The sequence below is a fragment of the Phalangium opilio genome, unplaced genomic scaffold (genome assembly GCF_054372755.1).
Source record: "Phalangium opilio isolate 3A_F unplaced genomic scaffold, DU_Popi_V2 ptg000056l_1, whole genome shotgun sequence".
Lineage (NCBI taxonomy): Eukaryota > Metazoa > Arthropoda > Arachnida > Opiliones > Phalangiidae > Phalangium > Phalangium opilio.
In genome coordinates, this window is record NW_028324175.1 from 4,845,233 (window position 1) to 4,863,403 (window position 18,171).

At 37.2% G+C, this 18,171-nt stretch overlaps 2 protein-coding genes across 3 annotated transcripts; one reads left to right on the top strand and one right to left on the bottom strand.

Moving 5' to 3' along the window:
- The first annotated feature begins 699 nt into the window (after positions 1-699).
- Positions 700-6,138, top strand: LOC149668125 (uncharacterized). Of its 2 annotated transcripts, XM_089841014.1 has the most exons (3): positions 700-1,472; positions 4,395-4,462; positions 4,534-4,673. In XM_089841014.1, the coding sequence occupies exons 1-3, from the start codon at positions 700-702 to the stop codon at positions 4,665-4,667; spliced, it is 975 nt and encodes a 324-aa protein (XP_089697140.1). In that variant the 3' UTR covers positions 4,668-4,673. The 2 variants fall into 2 exon arrangements, with proteins under 2 accessions (XP_089697140.1, XP_089697139.1); XM_089841013.1 differs by having other exon boundaries at positions 4,395-6,138.
- LOC149668126 (uncharacterized) lies at positions 5,273-16,714 on the bottom strand. Its single transcript, XM_089841012.1, has 4 exons — positions 13,977-16,714; positions 13,110-13,334; positions 9,710-9,915; positions 5,273-9,212 (listed from the first exon to the last, which is right to left on the bottom strand). The coding sequence occupies exons 1-4, from the start codon at positions 14,309-14,311 to the stop codon at positions 7,567-7,569; spliced, it is 2,412 nt and encodes an 803-aa protein (XP_089697138.1). The 5' UTR covers positions 14,312-16,714; the 3' UTR covers positions 5,273-7,566.
- Between the last annotated feature and the right edge of the window lie 1,457 nt (positions 16,715-18,171).

The following is an 18,171-nucleotide window of genomic DNA, read 5'->3' on the forward strand; positions in this document are numbered from 1 at the left end:
GTACAATTCGAGAATTCTAATAATTTTGTTACAAAAGCTTCGACATCAATTCTGTTTACCCTTGACCTTTGGTATAATTTCTTGCAAGATAGGTAAAAAACTGATCTATTTCTATTAAAAGACATCTTAAATGACAATCATAGATACGCCCCTTAAACATAGGTTTTTTTCGTATATCGTTTTTTTTATGACAACATTGGCTTTGATTTTTTATACAAATAAATGACAAATTTTCAACAACATGATAGACTTTAGCCATACAAAAATACAACACAAACCCTCTCTGTCTCTCTCTAGCCGTGTGGCCCAAAATGAAAAAGGGGGGGGGGTCCAAAACTTCAAGTGGGGCGCGAAAAGCGCCAAAAGAAAGAAATTCTACGTTTTCCCTTTTCAGGCAGACGGAGATTTTGCATTGGAAATAATAGGCGTGCGTCGCGATAGGTCATGCTCTTGTAGATTAGACCGGCGCTCTTTATCTATTACGCATTGTACGGCATTTTTGCATAGTCTTGATATATATGTATATTAAGAGGAATTAAGAGACAATTAGTTTCGCACTTTGCTAGCCTACAAAGACACCATCAGGTCTGCTTTCAACGAACGAGCGAGATATACACCTAATTTAGTCAGGAAACCACAACAGAGGCAACAGAATTTGAACTGAAGCTAATATAGCCAACGCAGGCTGAAATTTACGAAATGGGTGTGAAATGTACTTCGATGATTATGTTAATGATCCTGTTAATGATATTAATTATCGAATGTGGCTGTAGTAACGATATTATTCAATACTTCTGTGAGCTTGATGGTCTCTACGAATCTCTACTGCGATGCCGCCACAATCAAGATTTAAATGTTATAGAACTTCATCACAGACGTTTAGAAGGTCATTGCTCTATTATAAGGTCATTTATCTTATCAAATTTAAATAACGGAGAGACTGAGTTAAGTGTTGCGTTAAATGAACTTTTTAACACACTGTATATGGGGTTATGTGAAATGCTAGAAAATCTGCAAATTATTTTGAGTTCAAACATAGACTTGGAATCGGACCCTTATGCGTGTCCAATCATTCGATCTGGTGCAATTGGAAGACCATATTTCGAAGTTACACGAGAACAAATTATGTGGTGTCGAGATAGTTTAATCCTCTCATGGCGAAGGACTTCGGAAGTTTTGGGAATCAGCGTAAGAACTTTATTTCGGCGAAGATTATCCTTGAGTATTCCACCAGTTGAAGAAATTTCAAATGAAGTTTTGGATCGAAGCATTATGAGGATTTTAAACAACACTCATAACGTTGGTGAAACCTACGTAATCGGTGGACTACGAAGCGAGGGAATTTGTCACCGCGTACCTCGATGGAGAATTAGGGAACGTTTAAACATTTTGGATCCAGTTGGAAGAGCCTTGAGACGCAGAACCCCTATTACTAGAAGACGATATAACGTAAAAGGAGCAAACGCTTTATGGTGAGCATATAGCTACGTATATTATATAATCACAACTTTGCTATCGGGATTGATATAGAATTTTTTGAGTGTACGGACCGTAGTTCGTTAAGAGTACTTAGTATGGAATCGGGGCCTGTTATAATCCTCCGTCTTACCGGACGCATATAAGCTTTTCCATCAGCCTATAATACTCTTCCAATAAGTATGGGTCGAAAAAATATTTGCTAGTAGGGTGTGTCCTTTCTAAAGGGTAGAGGCGGCATATATCTCATCATAAGCATATCAAACTACCCGTAAGCGTGAATCGACGGGAAATTAGCCACAGGCATTGTCTAGGTAAAACTCGGGAGACAAGTCTTCCTGGTGGCACAAAAGGGAAACTTTATTCAAATCGCGCAAGGGATGCTACCGGAAGCTTGGGAATAAATACAAGGATTAATATATATCTTATTCTTACCCATTATAAGCTCTACCTCTATTAATACTTGTAATCATAACAAACATTGTCGTCTGCTAGTGGGGCTAAAACGTGGATTTTGAAGTTCGCGTAATAAAGGCATGCGGTAACCTACACTTTTATCTTTTGTACTTATCCTATTCATAAGAAACCAGTTGTACTGATAATTTGCTGTTCCTAATCTTAAACAAACAACTTAAGTCTTAAAAGCCCGTACTAAACCGATTACCGGTTACCGCTGCCATTTTTTGCAGAAGCAGACGACTGCTTAGATTTCCGGGTTATAAGGTGGTAGGGAGAATCGGGAAGGAGAGAATTGCTTCGTTTTCCCTCTAGGTGGCGTAGAACCTCAAATTTCTCTCTGGCGCCCTTGTACAATGGTGATTACCCGTGGTCTTATTGTGAATTCACGCTTACGGGTGGTTTGATATGCTTATGATCTCATTTATAGCTGATTGGTACAGACAATCTTCCGACCAAGGAAGCTAAACCACAATAGGCCCTGTCCCTATTACGTTTCCGGTTTGGAATAGAAATGAAGATGCTCAAACACAGAACTATCTTTAGTTTTTTTTTGCATGGGCAATGGCGCTGTCATTGGCTCCTACGGCAGAGCCATACATTTTGGTCCAGTATTATAGGGTTATGTTTCTACTGAAATCAGCAGTAAGTTTGAAAATCGCGACTTATCCAACAAGTCTAGATAGGCTCATAATATTGCTCAAAAGGATGGTAACGTAACATAACATAACAAACACTCGGTGTATGCAGAAAATTTGAGTGAGTAGTCCCTCGAATTGTATCGCAGGGTTCATAAATCCTGGAAATATCAGAGAAATAAATTTTTGACTCTAAATTCAGCGAAATATGCGCGATATTTATATTTTAAAGTAAAATTCAGGGAAACATCAGGATATTTACATCAAAATTAAACTAAACCTAAAGAGAAATTTAAATTGTCTGAATAGGGAAATGACCGTGCTGGCACGATAGAAACGAAATTAACGACGTAACCAACAGGAACGTAAGATTTTAGTCTAGTCTGAAAGGGCCTTTACATCTAATGCACTAGCTGATTACTATTAACACTAGCCAACTTGAATATTGAAAAGACTTTGTTTTGTTTGTAGTCTTTTCCGTAGCTTTGGGAGAGCTAGTTTTTGTTTTAGTGCAAAGAACCGACTGAAAAATCCTTTACATCTATTTTTAATTTTAAGTTTTAAATAAGAAGACTGATTTTTCTTCCGTAACGATTTTATTTTATTAGACCTTGGTTTTTAGCTCCTTACATTTCAAGAGTTTTACAGAATGTGAATTTTTCTGTATGCTATGGATTCAATCCCTACCTGGAAGTAACAAAAGGGGCACGAATGGCCCCACTAAAACCAAGATAACGTCGCTCTTTTTCGCCATCGTGGCGCCAGACACACCCTACAACCCTTTTTGCGGGAGAGGGTGCATTGTTGTCACCCGACACGAAGTCTCAACTTTGACCATTTACCTCCCAGGTAGTAATGCCATCCAAAGCACACAGGATTTTACTTAGGAAGTGTAGGAAATTATATTTTTAGTTGCTTAGTGGTAGAAGAAGATAAACTGAAGTACATAAGAGTTTTAAAGGTTAGAGATGCCAAAATATTTAGCAATATCAACCTTTAGAAAAAACTACAGTTCTCACTAGAACGGTTTTGGCCGCAAACCCAGTTGCGACTTGCGAGGCAATTTCAAACACAAGAGAAAGGCTACAAACATTTCTTAAGCCTCTTAGGTAAAACCAAGAAGGAATTTACTATAAGAAGGCCTAAAAAGACGTCCGGTGTGCGCGTGATAGTCGACAATCCCCCCTCATGGGTGGGGGGAGGCTGGAAACCAGGGCGGGACTAAATATTTTATCTTACTCTATATTTTCCACCAGCTATCTCTTTTAACTTTTCGTTAAGCCTTGGTTTGGTTTTTGGAACTGACGAAATTATAAGTACAGTACACTTGATTCGATTTAGAAACAATTATAGAACGAACGATTTTCACGTAGAGACACGTATTCAAAATCTATTAAGTAAGGTTCAAAACCTCTAACTAACTTGTTAATGGCAATTAAAACCCATTCTCGTACCGTTTCTACACCGCTGGGCCCTGGCATCCTTCATTATCTGTTTACTTTGCTCGAGGTTTTTTTTCTCTATTCGGAATACGTCAATCGCGTCTGTATGACCTATCCCCACGGGATCCAATAGGAAAGCGCAGAGCAATGACGGGCATGAAAGGGGTGGGGCTTATTTGTCCGCTGACACCGGCGTAAGAGTAGAAGCGTAAAATCTAGTGACTTAGGCATTCTTATAGTACATTTATTCTTGGTAAAACTATGTATAGGCACTATCTATTTCTAAAATGGTGCAAAAGTTAAATAATGATCCTCATTACTTTTGTGGATGTATATAATTTTTTCAAATACCAATGAATTTAAATATGTTTATTTTTAACAGGCATATGGATAGCAATCACAAACTTATAAGTTGGCGATTTGTCTTCCATGGAATGATAGACGGTTTCAGTAGGTGTATTATATATGTACAATGCGAGACAAATAACAGAGCTGCCACCGTATACAACCTGTTTATTCAGGGAACAAGAAACTATGGTCTACCGTCTCGCGTTCGTGGAGACATGGGCGTAGAAAACGTACATGTTGCGCGATATATGCTTACGGAAAGAGGTTTGGACAGAGGCAGTTTCATTACTGGATTAAGCGTTCATAATACACGAATTGAGAGACTCTGGGCTGAAGTGAACAGAGTGGTTTCATCATATTATCGAGCTTTGTTTAATTTCATGGAAGATATTGGAGTCTTAAATCAAAGAAATGAAACTCATATTTATTGCCTTCATTTTGTTTTCTTGCGGAGGATTAGAAAATCATGCGATGTGTTTCGAAATGAATGGAATAATCATTCTCTTAGAACTGAAAATAGGTATTCACCATTTCAATTATGGTCACTGAATCGATTAAACGAAATAAGGAGAGAACAAGAGAACACGGAATATTTTTCAAACCCGAATTTATATGGTGTTGACGAGTACTCGACACATTCATCTATAGTCACAAATAACAATATTGTTGTACCTGAAAACCGTTACACGCCGCCTCCTGAATTTCAGGATTTTTTGACGGAAATAGATCCGCTTTCGGAGGACGGAAACCATGGGATTAACCATTATTTACATATTTTAAGAAGATTAACTCCTTAGTCTTATTTTCTTACTGAATTGTAAGAATTTAAAAGAGAGCATTCTTTATCCAATCAAATCACTATAGATTTATTAATGTATATATAGGATTCTAAACAAAATTTATCCTCATATGAAGCAATGTGTTTTGAAATTATTCTTTTTTTTAATATAAACGAAATATTTTAAACCATATAATATACAAAAAATTATAAAACGAAAAATGAATGTTGTTTTTGCCAAAATGCATATTAATATTAATAAAATGGAGGGTGAAATCGATAACTAATTTTAAGACCTTGTATAGCGAGACATTTAAGAACTATATGCTAATGATTTTATAAATGAAAATAAGTTTGTTTAGATTTGTTTAAATACTTAGTATTAGGTAGTCCGACCAATCATTTAAAGAAATGCCTTCCACTTAAAATTTCTCACGCACACTATGTCACGCGCAACTTATCACGAGAAATGATAAAAGTGGCGCGTGACATAGACATGAACTATTATTAAGTGGAAGACAGGGCGTAACACTGTTGAGGGGACTAACTATTTGAAGAAATGTAACCATATTTCAAATTATTGACATAATAATTCTTGTTTCTTTGACTATGCAGGTAGGTCTAAGAATTAGTAAAGGAATTGATAAGAATTCATTTAATTTTAATTTTCACGCTCCATTTAAGGAGCAAAAATCATATAATAGATAAAGCGTTATCTATTGCAATCTCGACGATGTAACTAATGTACATTTTTTTTTCTAAATATAGAATAGAATTCGAATCTTAGTAAAGTTTCGTGGTTATTCCTCAAACTACTAAGCGTTGACGTTACCTACATACGTAACAATCTTTAAAGCAATTTTAATCTGTTTGAAGTTGTAACGCTCCAATTTAAAAATAATTAGCAATTGTTTAAAAGTATTGTTTCGTTTTTATACCCAAACCTAAAGTAAATTTTATCGAAATTACTTTAATAAAAGAAATTACACATTCCCATACATTATTATTGTTTCATGAATTATGACTGGGGAGTGTCCTGTTCTATAAAATGTACTAGTAACCTTAGCGTACGTGAAATTGAACCGTTAGATAATAATACCCATCGAATAAAATCTACCGGAGCAAAGTCTCGTAAAGTTTGTAGAATGAAACTTGACTTTCGTTTCTGAAATAGTGTAAAACAACTTGGTAGGAATTTCTTTTTGGTACAAAACAAAGAGCACGTAAATATTTAACAGGTGGTGAAAAGGAATATTAAGTTTTTATCGATTACTTTACTGATTATAAACATTCAGGAAATACTTCCACATGATTTTAAAAAACAAAATAGATCCAGTTTTTACAAATTAATTGAAATTAGAACCTATAACTAATTTCGTCCCACCCCGCGTTTCAGCCAATAAAAATTCCAAGGCATGCTCAATCTCGCACCATGTTTGTAACATCGCATGCATTTATTTGCCTATTAGGAAGGATTTTAATTTAACTAACCAAATTCTTTATTCTAATTTTACTACGGGTAGTTAAAAAATAGGTCAAAAATCTGTGGTCAAGAACGCTTTTAAAAATTTCATGAAATAACGGGGAAGAGTCTCTGACTCGTTAACGGACTCGCGACAGAGATTTCTCTACGTACTTTTGAAACTCATGAAAACTCCAAATTTAAAAGGAAATAGCGATGTATTGGATAAGGCGCATATTATTATTTTAGCATCTATAAGAGTTTAACTTAAGGTCGGGTAAGGTTAGGTTGAAGTCAGGGCTGTCAGGCAGGGTTAAGTGAAAGTAAGGCATAGCTAGACTAATGTAAGGTAAGGTTAGGTTAATGTTAGTCAAGATTAGGCTCATGTCAGGTAAGGCTAGGTTATTGTCAGTCAAGGTTTGGTATAGGTTAGGTGAAAGTCGGGCAATATTAGTAAAACAATAAGCATGTGCCTTTTTCAATATACTGCTATTTCCTCTTAAATTAGGAGTTTTATACGTGTCTTACAAAAGCCCATAGGAAATATCTTTCAGGAGTCCGTTAAGGGGTCCCAGCCCTCACCCTCGTGTATTTTTTGTTTTTTATTTAATTTTTAATTTTCATAAAAGTTTTTGGGAACATTCTGTGAGCTACTATTTTGTTTGGTTAGTTATATAATGCAAACTCAGTTTAGAATAATATCACGCTATAATCGCGCGGGCGTTGTTGAAGCTTTGTCAGCCGAGAAGCAGTGTGTTACGCGATTGGTCGTAGGTTCAAATTTCAATTTGTCGGTGAAATCTGGATTTAGTTTTATTTTTAAAATCATTTTCATATAAATATTTTGATTATTTTGAAAGGTGGATCTTAGAATTTGTAAAGGAATCGATTAAAAAACCACCTTATTTTCTTCTTAACCCTCCCATTAGGAACAAAAAAAGGTTCATCAAGTCAGTTTAAAATTATCTAAGTCTGGCCAAACCCAGGGCTGCAGATAATTCCCTCGTCCATTGCATCTTTGAACTGCTCATAGGTTTGATGCACAATGGGTAATTTTAAAATCATTGCGCAGGTGTTCGACATAGGGTATCTGCTAGGTGTTCCAGTGATTTCACTGACCTCATGCAAAAACTCTATGGATAGTTTTGGGATGAAACCTAGTGGGGGCTCTGATTCCGCCCCTGTGGTGAAAATTAAGACACCTGCCAGTGTCACTTCACATTCTCCTTCTTCAACGTCGATCAAATAATCCCTCCAGAAACCCACTGCTAAGTTTTCTTTTGTATAACGGTTTCCTCCACGTTCCGAAAACCGAATTGTAAACATTGAATTTAACTTCGACCTGGAAATTTCCATTGAGAAATCGTATGTCATAACAGGCCTAAATTGGTCTGGAAAATTTTTTATGGCTTCAAGAACACCTAACGTTGACAACCCATTTTTAAAATTGTTCAAATTATCTAAATGGCGACCCATCACAAGGTAATTTGTGACATCTTTTAACTGACGTTCTTGCTCGCTCATATCTAATATGGGCCTATCACACCCAGCGAGAAATCTAATGTCCGAGAGACCTTCTAAAATTACGAGTAGTTCCTCAAGGTTTGTAGCGTTACTAATGGCCATTACCCTTTCTCTCAAATCTTTATCTACTATAAGAGTACAGTCGACCGAAACACTTGAAGGTTCATTGTATAAACATTCGAACACCCAAGGGGCTAGACTTTGTGGGCCAGGGCCTCCATGTACAAGAGATAGAGCCATTGCGTACCCTGCGTAGTAATACATATTTTTTGAGACAGCGGAAGCATTCATATTAATACTTCGCAGTGTTGGCGGACCTTCAAAAACATTAGACGCCATTAGTTCTTTCAAAACTAATCTGAAAAACTCTCGAGATGGTCCACCAGCATCAGCGGCACCCTCGCCTTGCCCGCTATCATCTGTGAAAACTACATTCATTTTCCCACTTGGATCGAATGATTTTCTTTTAAAAGCGCGTAATGTCCCATCAAGAACATTTGCTCTGTTTACATTAATGTCATTTCTTTTCAATGAATAAATTTTAGAATTCAACCCTGAAATAATTTCCTTAATTTCTATGGGAGAATCCACCACATCAGCACTTGCTATCGCTGATGTTTCCCCACTTGCTGTGGCTGAGGTTTCCAAATTTGTTTCATTAGTCGTTTGACAACTGGCTGGGGCGGTCGTTTGCCAACTGGATGTGGCGGTCGTTTGCCAACTGGATGTGGCGGTCGTTCCCGAACTAGACGCTGCGGTCGTTCCCGAACTAGACGCTGCGGTCGTTCCCGAACTAGACGCTGCGGTCGTTCCCGAACTAGACGCTGCGGTCGTTCCCGAACTAGACGCTGCGGTCGTTTCCGAACTAGACGCTGCGGTCGTTTCCGAACTAGACGCTGCGGTCGTTTCCGAACTAGACGCTGCGGTCGTTTCCGAACTGGGCGCAACGGTCGTTTCCGAACTGGGCGCAACGGTCGTTTCCGAACTGGGCGCAACGGTCGTTTCCGAACTGGGCGCAACGGTCGTTTCCGAACTGGGCGCAGCGGTCGTTTCAAAAATCCTCTCAGAAGCAGTTTCAAATGCGTTTTCTATAAATACAAAACTTTCTTTTAGAAAATACTATGGATTGAAACTTCAATGCGACTATAAAAACAAGTTTAAAATTTAGTTTCTCCCTTCATTTACACGTAAAATTTCGATTCACTTCCCGAAATTATTCTCTCACTATCTATTTGAAAAGTCATTATATACCGAATCAAGTAAAAACTTCAACTATTTAAAGGGGCTTTTTGGACCCTTGGCTGCACCCGCGTATTTCTGACCCTTCCTCATAGCAGAGACGTACGCCATACTGGCTATTACATTTGGATACTTCTAAGAATAAGCTAATGGACTTCTTTTGTACTGTTACGCGTTAGGTAGGTAGTTCCTACTTTTAATTTATTAACTCTTGATGTATACTGATTTTTCAAATCATTAGGATATATCTTACAATTATTAAAATAATCGATAAATATCTTTTCATTATTATTTTCAGCCTCCCTTTAAGTATCATATTATTGTTATTATTTACATATGGTCTTACGTATATCAGGGAGTTCATCCTCAGTATTTTCATTGGTCTCCGAAACGTCCGTTTCTTCCCTTCCGGAAAATGGAATACTTCTTTTAGGACGGACGTACAAAGTAGATTTACCCCAACAGCGATGAACTATATCTCCAGTTAACGTTAGCCCCTGGGAAATTTTTGGTTTGACTAATGAAAGTCCGGAAGCGCGAAGTAAATCAATTCTGGAATTAAAAGTCATAATTTATTAAAGCGTCCCTTCTGCTCTCGAGTAAGCGCATTTCATAGAGCCAGTTAAAAATTAAAAATACTTGAACAAACTCGGAACAAATTTCATTCAGTGTGATTTTAATCGGCGATTTAAGTGATGATTAGCGGGTTTAATTCATGTGATTTTTAAAAAATCATTTCATTATTATAAACATACTAACAACCTAACCTAATTGTAAGAGTTCAGGCTGCCATCTAACCCCTATCTGCCCATACTTATAACGCTGGGCATAGACTAGCTACGACCGGAAATATTTTAACTCTATGTTCTACTAGTGTTTGGTTAAACTCGTGCAAAACTTTCTTTCCTTCGACATTAACATTGTGCATTCATACGCCTATACACGTCCCTTGGAAGTAAATCCCACTCCCTACTTTTTTTTTCGAAAGAGACTAAGGTAAATGCACGCAAATTTTAGCCACATCGTTTGATGGGGGTATTAGTTTGACTTGGTCTGAAGAAGAAGAAGATAAGTTCATCTTTTTAAAGGGAGAGTGAAAAGGGATTTTTGATTTTCAAAGGGTGGGGATTATGATTTGTCTATAACAGTGCAATGCGAATGTACAACGCACATGTTAATAAACGCACTTCAAGTGAAAAGGAGTAAACTGTGTTAAGGTGATATTTTTCCTTAATTGGCGATTTTAAAGGGGAAAGGCTTATGATCTGTCTCTAACAGTACAATGTTGCACTGTGAAAATATTAATGAACAAACAGTAATATCTGTAGTCTTTTATGAACATACAAATTTATCATATTGCCTTACCTAAAACGAAAAATTTCATTCTCTCTTTAAAAATTATCATACTTTAAGCCATGACTTTTCTAAGAATCCGAACTTTCTACAATAAGAAGTTCGGGGTTTACACAAAGAAAGAACTCAAGTTGGGTGTTTTACCGAACTCTTTCTCTTTCAAACGCTTCGTGGCATAAGTTCATGTTAAAAATTTATAAGATGCAAAAAGTGTGCATCGGCATAAGTCTATGTTGTAAACTTATCCAGGGGATAATCAATAAAACCATCTGTTCTTCGATTCGCCGGAATATTACAATTACAGCATAAGTAAATTTATACGGGTAATCATTTTATCACTCTTTAGGGTAAGTTATAGAGGGGTTATCCACTCATTAGGGTAGGGTACAGAGGGGCTATTCACTCGAGCGATGTAGCTACTGTTACGAGGGTCGTCTTTGTTAAAATTTCAGAAATAAGATCAACTTGGGGCGGAGAGCTAGTTCGAGAACGACAAGCGAGAATTGACTACACGCGGTTTTACAGTCCATCTTCGTGTTTAGTCTGTACTAAGCTTTTGACAGCGCCTCACCAGGCGTCACTTTACGAGAATCCATGACGTTTCACCTACGTCACTTCATAACAAGCTCTCAGTAGCCCACTGGTATGGAACCCCAAACCCACAAACGTATGGAACATATCTTATGAACTTATGGAAATACAAAAAACACAAAAAATATTTAGGAAAAGAAAAATATCGTGTAAAAAAAAAACAAAAAAAAAAAACAAATAAACGCCTTTGCTTTGAAGATTTTTCTTGAATGAGAAGGTACCCCAAAATGTATAGGATGGGAGTGAAACATTCAATATATACACGAATGAATACAGATGCATTTGACACATTTCAAGGTGGGAAAGTGCACGTGCACTAAAATAAATAGTAAGTAGTCCTTCGAAGCTCTACAGTAACCTTTAAAGGGAGGGTGAAGTAGAAAATCAAGTGATTTTTTATCGATTCTTCTACTAAATATAAGACCAGTCTGCATAGTGAAACATTCAGGAAATACTTCCGAATGATTTTAAAATTCAAATTAGGTTCAGATTTTAAGTATAATTTTAAAGAAGGTCCTCCGACCAATCGCGTAACGCCCTGCCTTTTTGTTAACAAAATTCTCGCGGCACGTTCCGTGTTGAATGAAATTTATCACGAGATTTGATAAAATTCGCGCGCGACGTGATAATCGTGGCGCGAGACATGGAGCGTGCCACGATAATTTTGTTAATAAAAAGGCAGGGCGTTACGCGATTGGTCGGAGGACCTTCTTTAAAATTATCCTTAAAATCTGAACCTAATTTGAATTTTAAAATCATTCGGAAGTATTTCCTGAATGTTTCACTATGCAGACTGGTCTTACAATTAGTAGAAGAATCGATAAAAAATCACTTGATTTTCTACTTCACCCTCCCTTTAACAGCAACTCGGTGCACTACACAACGGAGCAAAAAGAAAAGAAAATAGTATTCCCTCGACGTGCGTGCCTACAAAGAGAGTATAGGGGAGGAGTGGAAAGAGGGGCAAAACTTGTCTCGCTTTTCTACCGCGCATCTTCAATGCGCAGTACCGAGGCATTTCCGTTTGAGACATTAAATGGTATCGTAGGTGGCGCTATTGAGCCGGAAACTCCCTCGTACCGCTAGCCTTGCCGCTAGTATAATTTAGGCGAGACATAACTATTTACGCTTGTGGAGCGGGGGAGCTTCCACTCCTCCCTTATATTCTCTTTGGTGCCTACTATACAATGCGCTATATGTATTCAGGGTAAAATTGGTGTATATTCAGGGTAGAATTGGTGTATATTCATACCAGAAGGGAATTCTTAGAATCGAAAAAAGAAAGGAAGATTCTGGTTTTCAAAACCCCTTACCTACTATAGAGTAATTTCGGTTGAGAGAGGGAGTGAACTGTGTATCCCCTACGTTAGGGGCAACTTTGTACTAGAGAATACTATTTGCCCCCTGAAGGGAAGGGGAGGGGGGATATCACTAAGGTAAGAGATAGAGGGTTATGACGTTGCTGTATAAGGGAAAGAAATTACTCTATAAGGTAGCTACCGTTGCATTCTTTCTCGACGTGACGACGCGACGGGTTTCTAAAACTTCCCAACAAGAGAAAGTCCAGTTCCGTCCCACCTTACCACATTCCAACTGACAAAGCATTCACAAACACAAACACCTCTTTTACCACCCAATTTCCATCCTATGACACATCATACCATCATACGCTGTGGCTAATAATTCTATGATCGTAGATATACATCATACGATGTGGCTAATAATTCTATGATCGCAGATATACATCATACGATGTGGCTAATATATAATGTTAAGTAAAATATAAATTAAACCATACATACTTGTCATGTTCTTTTAGTTTTCCTTGGAAAAGCTTTAATACTTCCTCCTGAAGCTGCTCTGCGTCCCAGTCTTTACGGAAATTTACAGCGAAAAGAACAAAACCGTGATTGATCAAAGACGCTTTAAATCTACCTCTCGGGACTGTACTGCACTTTTGTTCCGGTATTAAAATGACAGTCATGTTGAATGTGGGATAAGACTCCCTTTCGGATTTAGGCCCTGACCTAAAAATAAAAGCACATAATTACAAAAACCAATTGTGATGCTGTTAAACATAGGTTTTGGTTTAATCCTAAACTTGCCGAAATAAAACCATTAAGGTTTAATAACTATATTTTTCATCACTTTATCCATTTTATTATGCTTTAATTTAAACATCATGTTAAACAGTTCTCTTCCATGATAAAGATTGCCGAATTGCATGAAAAATACGATGAAGTTGTAATTGAAATGACTGGTTATATCTGAACCAATTTACATATTTTTAAATCATTGGAAGACATTTCCTGAATGCTTATAGGTCTTATAATAGCAGAAGAATAGATAAAAAATCACTAGGCTTTCATTTTGACTCCCTTAACAGACCCAGGTTATTGTAAGAAACTTAACAACATCACGTTACTAACTCATCAATCATTTTTCACTGCTTTTCGTCGAAAAGAACCTTCGATAAGAACTATCAAAGCTAAGCTTACGCAAAGATCAGCCTCATGCCTAATCGTCATTATTAAAACAGCCTAAAACTATGGAACGCCAGACAGGACATAGTTATTTAATTTTTTTTTCATAGGCCTAAATTATTTTGAGTATTTGAATAAATCTCTATTCTAACATCCGATAATAAATTTGAAAAATAAAATCCTTACCTTAAAGTTCTTCCTGTTTTTCGTTTCTTGTTCGAGCAACTTCCAGTAAAATTGAAATGGGTGTTCATTGTAGCAGGTTGATCCGACCCTGCAGTACCGTTTACGTTTAGCGATCGCGACCTAAATAACCTACTAACCTCTCTATCAATTGATCCAAAAGATCTGCTGTTATGTTCTTGATTTATGGTTCCGTCAGTTGATCTACTAACCAATCTTTCACCTATAGAGCTTGAATTATTTACTGGACTCACACTTGATGATATTAAATCCATAAATTGTGGGCTTTGAATAATAGTTTGTATAGCGTTCCTGACTAAATTAGGTGTTACAGTCATATCTCGCTCATTCGTTGAAAGCAGACCTGATGGTGTCTTTGTAGGCTAGCAAAGTGCGAAACTAATTGTCTCTTAATTCCTCTTAATATACATATATATCAAGACTATGCAAAAATGCCGTACAATGCGTAATAGATAAAGAGCGCCGGTCTAATCTACAAGAGCATGACCTATCGCGACGCACGCCTATTATTTCCAATGCAAAATCTCCGTCTGCCTGAAAAGGGAAAACGTAGAATTTCTTTCTTTTGGCGCTTTTCGCGCCCCACTTGAAGTTTTGGACCCCCCCCCCTTTTTCATTTTGGGCCACACGGCTAGAGAGAGACAGAGAGGGTTTGTGTTGTATTTTTGTATGGCTAAAGTCTATCATGTTGTTGAAAATTTGTCATTTATTTGTATAAAAAATCAAAGCCAATGTTGTCATAAAAAAAACGATATACGAAAAAAACCTATGTTTAAGGGGCGTATCTATGATTGTCATTTAAGATGTCTTTTAATAGAAATAGATCAGTTTTTTACCTATCTTGCAAGAAATTATACCAAAGGTCAAGGGTAAACAGAATTGATGTCGAAGCTTTTGTAACAAAATTATTAGAATTCTCGAATTGTACGCGGGCCCAAATGGTCGCAAGATTTTAGCTCGCTACAAATTAGCAAATGTAAATTTAGATAGCTCCAAAAGAGCACAATTGAAAGCTACAAATTAGCAAATGTAATTGTTTTAAACCAGATTATAATTAAATCAGTATATTCGATTTTAATTTTCGTAGTCTTTATTTAATTCCGAAAACAATCAGGGAATTTTTCAGTCGTTCCCAAAGCTAGCTCTCCCACTGTGCGCGACGGGCTTTTCGATAAAATGAATTAGTCGCCACACATGTTCTTATAAGTCTATGCCATTCACATAAGTCTAAAACATTCGTACACGTCTGTAAGATTCGCTTATGTCTATAAGATTCCCATAAGCCTATAACATTCGCATACAAGTTACAAGAATTCTCTACTTAATAAGAACATAATTAATAAGGAACGAACAATACACAAATCACCTAGTTTTATGCGATTTAATATGAAGTATTTTAAAAATCGCATCGTGAAAGGAACATAAAGCTATCAAGAGGATGTTCACTTCAGTTTTTATTTAAAGAGAACACCATCAGGTAATTTATTGCGCAATATTATATTATGATCCCACCAATTTTTTCATTATGTATGATTTGGACTGAAGCTTTATGGTATGGTTGATATTCGATACCAAATAACGTAAGTGGTTAACCCCTCGCCTGAAAGCTCCAGCTACATGAAAACCTTTACCCCTCCTATCGATGGTGACACCTGCAAAAAGGTTTTTGTTTTTTAAACAAATTTCTTTCTTGGCTTAAAATGCTTTCAAAACTGTTGTGTCCTTGTATATATTATAGAAGGTATTCATTTCATTTTAGTTTTGATACGGAATTAGTAAAATCATCTTTTTATAATTGAATTAAAATCATCTTTTTATAGATAGTTTTCACACATGGAGGATTCATACCATTTACACCAGGAGGCCGGGCTATCTGGCGGACAAAAACCCGCCTGCTTTTGTCCTCCAGATAGCCCGGCTTCCTGGTGTAAATGGTATGAATCCTCCATGTGTGAAAACTATCTATAATTGAATTTGAGTTTTTTTTTAAAGTGCCCTTGGTCGATAAAATCAAACTTATCACGATTCAATGTTGCATAGCAAATTTCAGTCAAGAATCTAAACTGATCCGATTAATTAACAATTTCATAACCGTTTAATAGAACTTAGACCGGAATTGAACACATCGCGTTACAATAAATCAAAAAGTGAAATTTAAGATTTTGAGCATAACGTATACTTTCTGAGAATTTGTGAAGCTGGCAAATTTTTCAGTATTTTTAGTCCATGTTTTGTTCAGCCATAATACTAGCCAAATCGGGATCAGTAATTCACGTGGGGCTCATCACTCTGATAATCCCTGTGCACCGATTACGGATTGAAAAATCATTTTAGCCGTCTTTAGACGTTACAAGACTGGTCTAAACAATAACTATAGGGCCCCTTAACCGTGGACCCTTATGGGTGAACCTTAAGCTATAGTCGACTAACCAGAAACCCTTAGCATACAGGTATTCAGAGATAATATTGTTTCGAAAAAAAATTGGAAAACTAGACTTAAAAAAGCAAAATGAAGAAAATCTTAATTTTTAAAGGACGATTAAACACAAGTATGACAGGTTGTGGTCTATATGGCGGGTTGTGGTCTAGATGGCGGGTTGTGGTCTAGATGGCGGGTTGTGGTCTAGATGGCGGGTTGTGGTCTAGATGGCGGGTTGTGGTCTACATGGCGGGTTGTGGTCTAGATGGCGGGTTGTGGTCTAGATGGCGGGTTGTGGTCTACATGGCGGGTTGTGGTCTACATGGCGGGTTGTGGTCTACATGGCGGGTTGTGGTCTACATGGCGGGTTGTGGTCTACATGGCGGGTTGTGGTCTACATGGCGGGTTGTGGTCTACATGGCGGGTTGTGGTCTAGATGGCGGGTTGTGGTCTACATGGCGGGTTGTGGTCTACATGGCGGGTTGTGGTCTAGATGGCGGGTTGTGGTCTAGATGGCGGGTTGTGGTCTAGATGGCGGGTTGTGGTCTAGATGGCGGGTTGTGGTCTACATGGACTTGGTTTTTTATCTTTGAAAAATTTTATACTTCAGACTGAAGCGGCGTTTATTGTAGAATTTTTTTTTCAGTTTCAATAAATCAATAAGTAAATGTATAAAATCATTAATTAATGCTTGATAAACTGGTTTTGCATGCAATATTACCGCGTCAAGCGAGGGGTTGGACACTTTTCAAAATCTCATACATTTTGGTCGAATACCCAAAATCCCTAAATATTTTCCATGAGAAAATGAACAATGAAATCTTAAATTTCCTCCAAAAAAAATTAGCTTTAAAATATCAAAATCTCTCATATATTCAAAATACAGCACACAAAAACGCGATTTGTCCGACCCCTCGGCGTGAAGTCATTACTTTAAATTATACAGAAAATTAATTTATATTTTTACGATTAAAATTTGAACAAATAAATGTCACAAATTTCCAAAAATTTTATTTAAAGTTGTGCATGCAACCAGTTTTTATACATTACTATTGATTTATGGAAAAATAAATTCGATAAAAACCAAGTCATGTAGACACACACCCGCCATTAGCCACAACCGCCATCTAGACCACAACCCGCCATGTAGACTACAACCCGCTATCTAGGCCACAACCCGCCATCTAGACAACAACCAGCTATAATTTTGGCCGAAACGGCGTTCCATAGTCATGCCCCTACTGGGCGCGTACAGTATCCTCTCTTACAGAAGCGCGCCCAGAGGGAGGGATACACGGTTTTCACCCCTCTCTACCACCATTAGTCTATACACTGTATCCTCAAAAAGTTTTTATAAATACGAAGTTTGAAAAAATATTCTAACTATTGCGACTGTCCACTTAAAATATCGCGAGTGTCCACTTAAAATAACGCGAGTGTCCATTTAAAATATCGCGAGTGTCCATTTAAAATATCGCGAGTGTCCATTTAAAATATCGCGAGCGTCCATTTAAAATATCGCGAGCGTCCATTTAAAATATCGCGAGCGTCCATTTAAAATATCGCGAGTGTCCATTTAAAATATCGCGAGTGTCCATTTAAAATATCGCGAGTGTCCATTTAAAATATCGCGAGTGTCCATTTAAAATATCGCGAGTGTCCATTTAAAATATCGCGAGTGTCCATTTAAAATATCGCGAGTGTCCATTTAAAATATCGCGAGCGTCCATTTAAAATATCGCGAGCGTCCATTTAAAA

What these genes read in the sequence shown, in the direction of transcription:
- LOC149668126 (XM_089841012.1), bottom strand. Translation starts at nt 14,311, where the DNA reads ATGACTGTAACACCTAATTTAGTCAGGAACGCTATACAAACTATTATT. An exon ending in AAACTAAAAGAACATGACAA is followed by an intron (nt 9,916 to 13,109) that starts GTATGTATGGTT and finishes TTTTAATTCCAG; the next exon opens with AATTGATTTACTTCGCGCTT. An exon ending in GGATGAACTCCCTGATATAC is followed by an intron (nt 9,213 to 9,709) that starts GTAAGACCATAT and finishes TTGTATTTATAG; the next exon opens with AAAACGCATTTGAAACTGCT.
- LOC149668125 (XM_089841013.1), top strand. Translation starts at nt 700, where the DNA reads ATGGGTGTGAAATGTACTTCGATGATTATGTTAATGATCCTGTTAATG. An exon ending in AAAGGAGCAAACGCTTTATG is followed by an intron (nt 1,473 to 4,394) that starts GTGAGCATATAG and finishes TATTTTTAACAG; the next exon opens with GCATATGGATAGCAATCACA.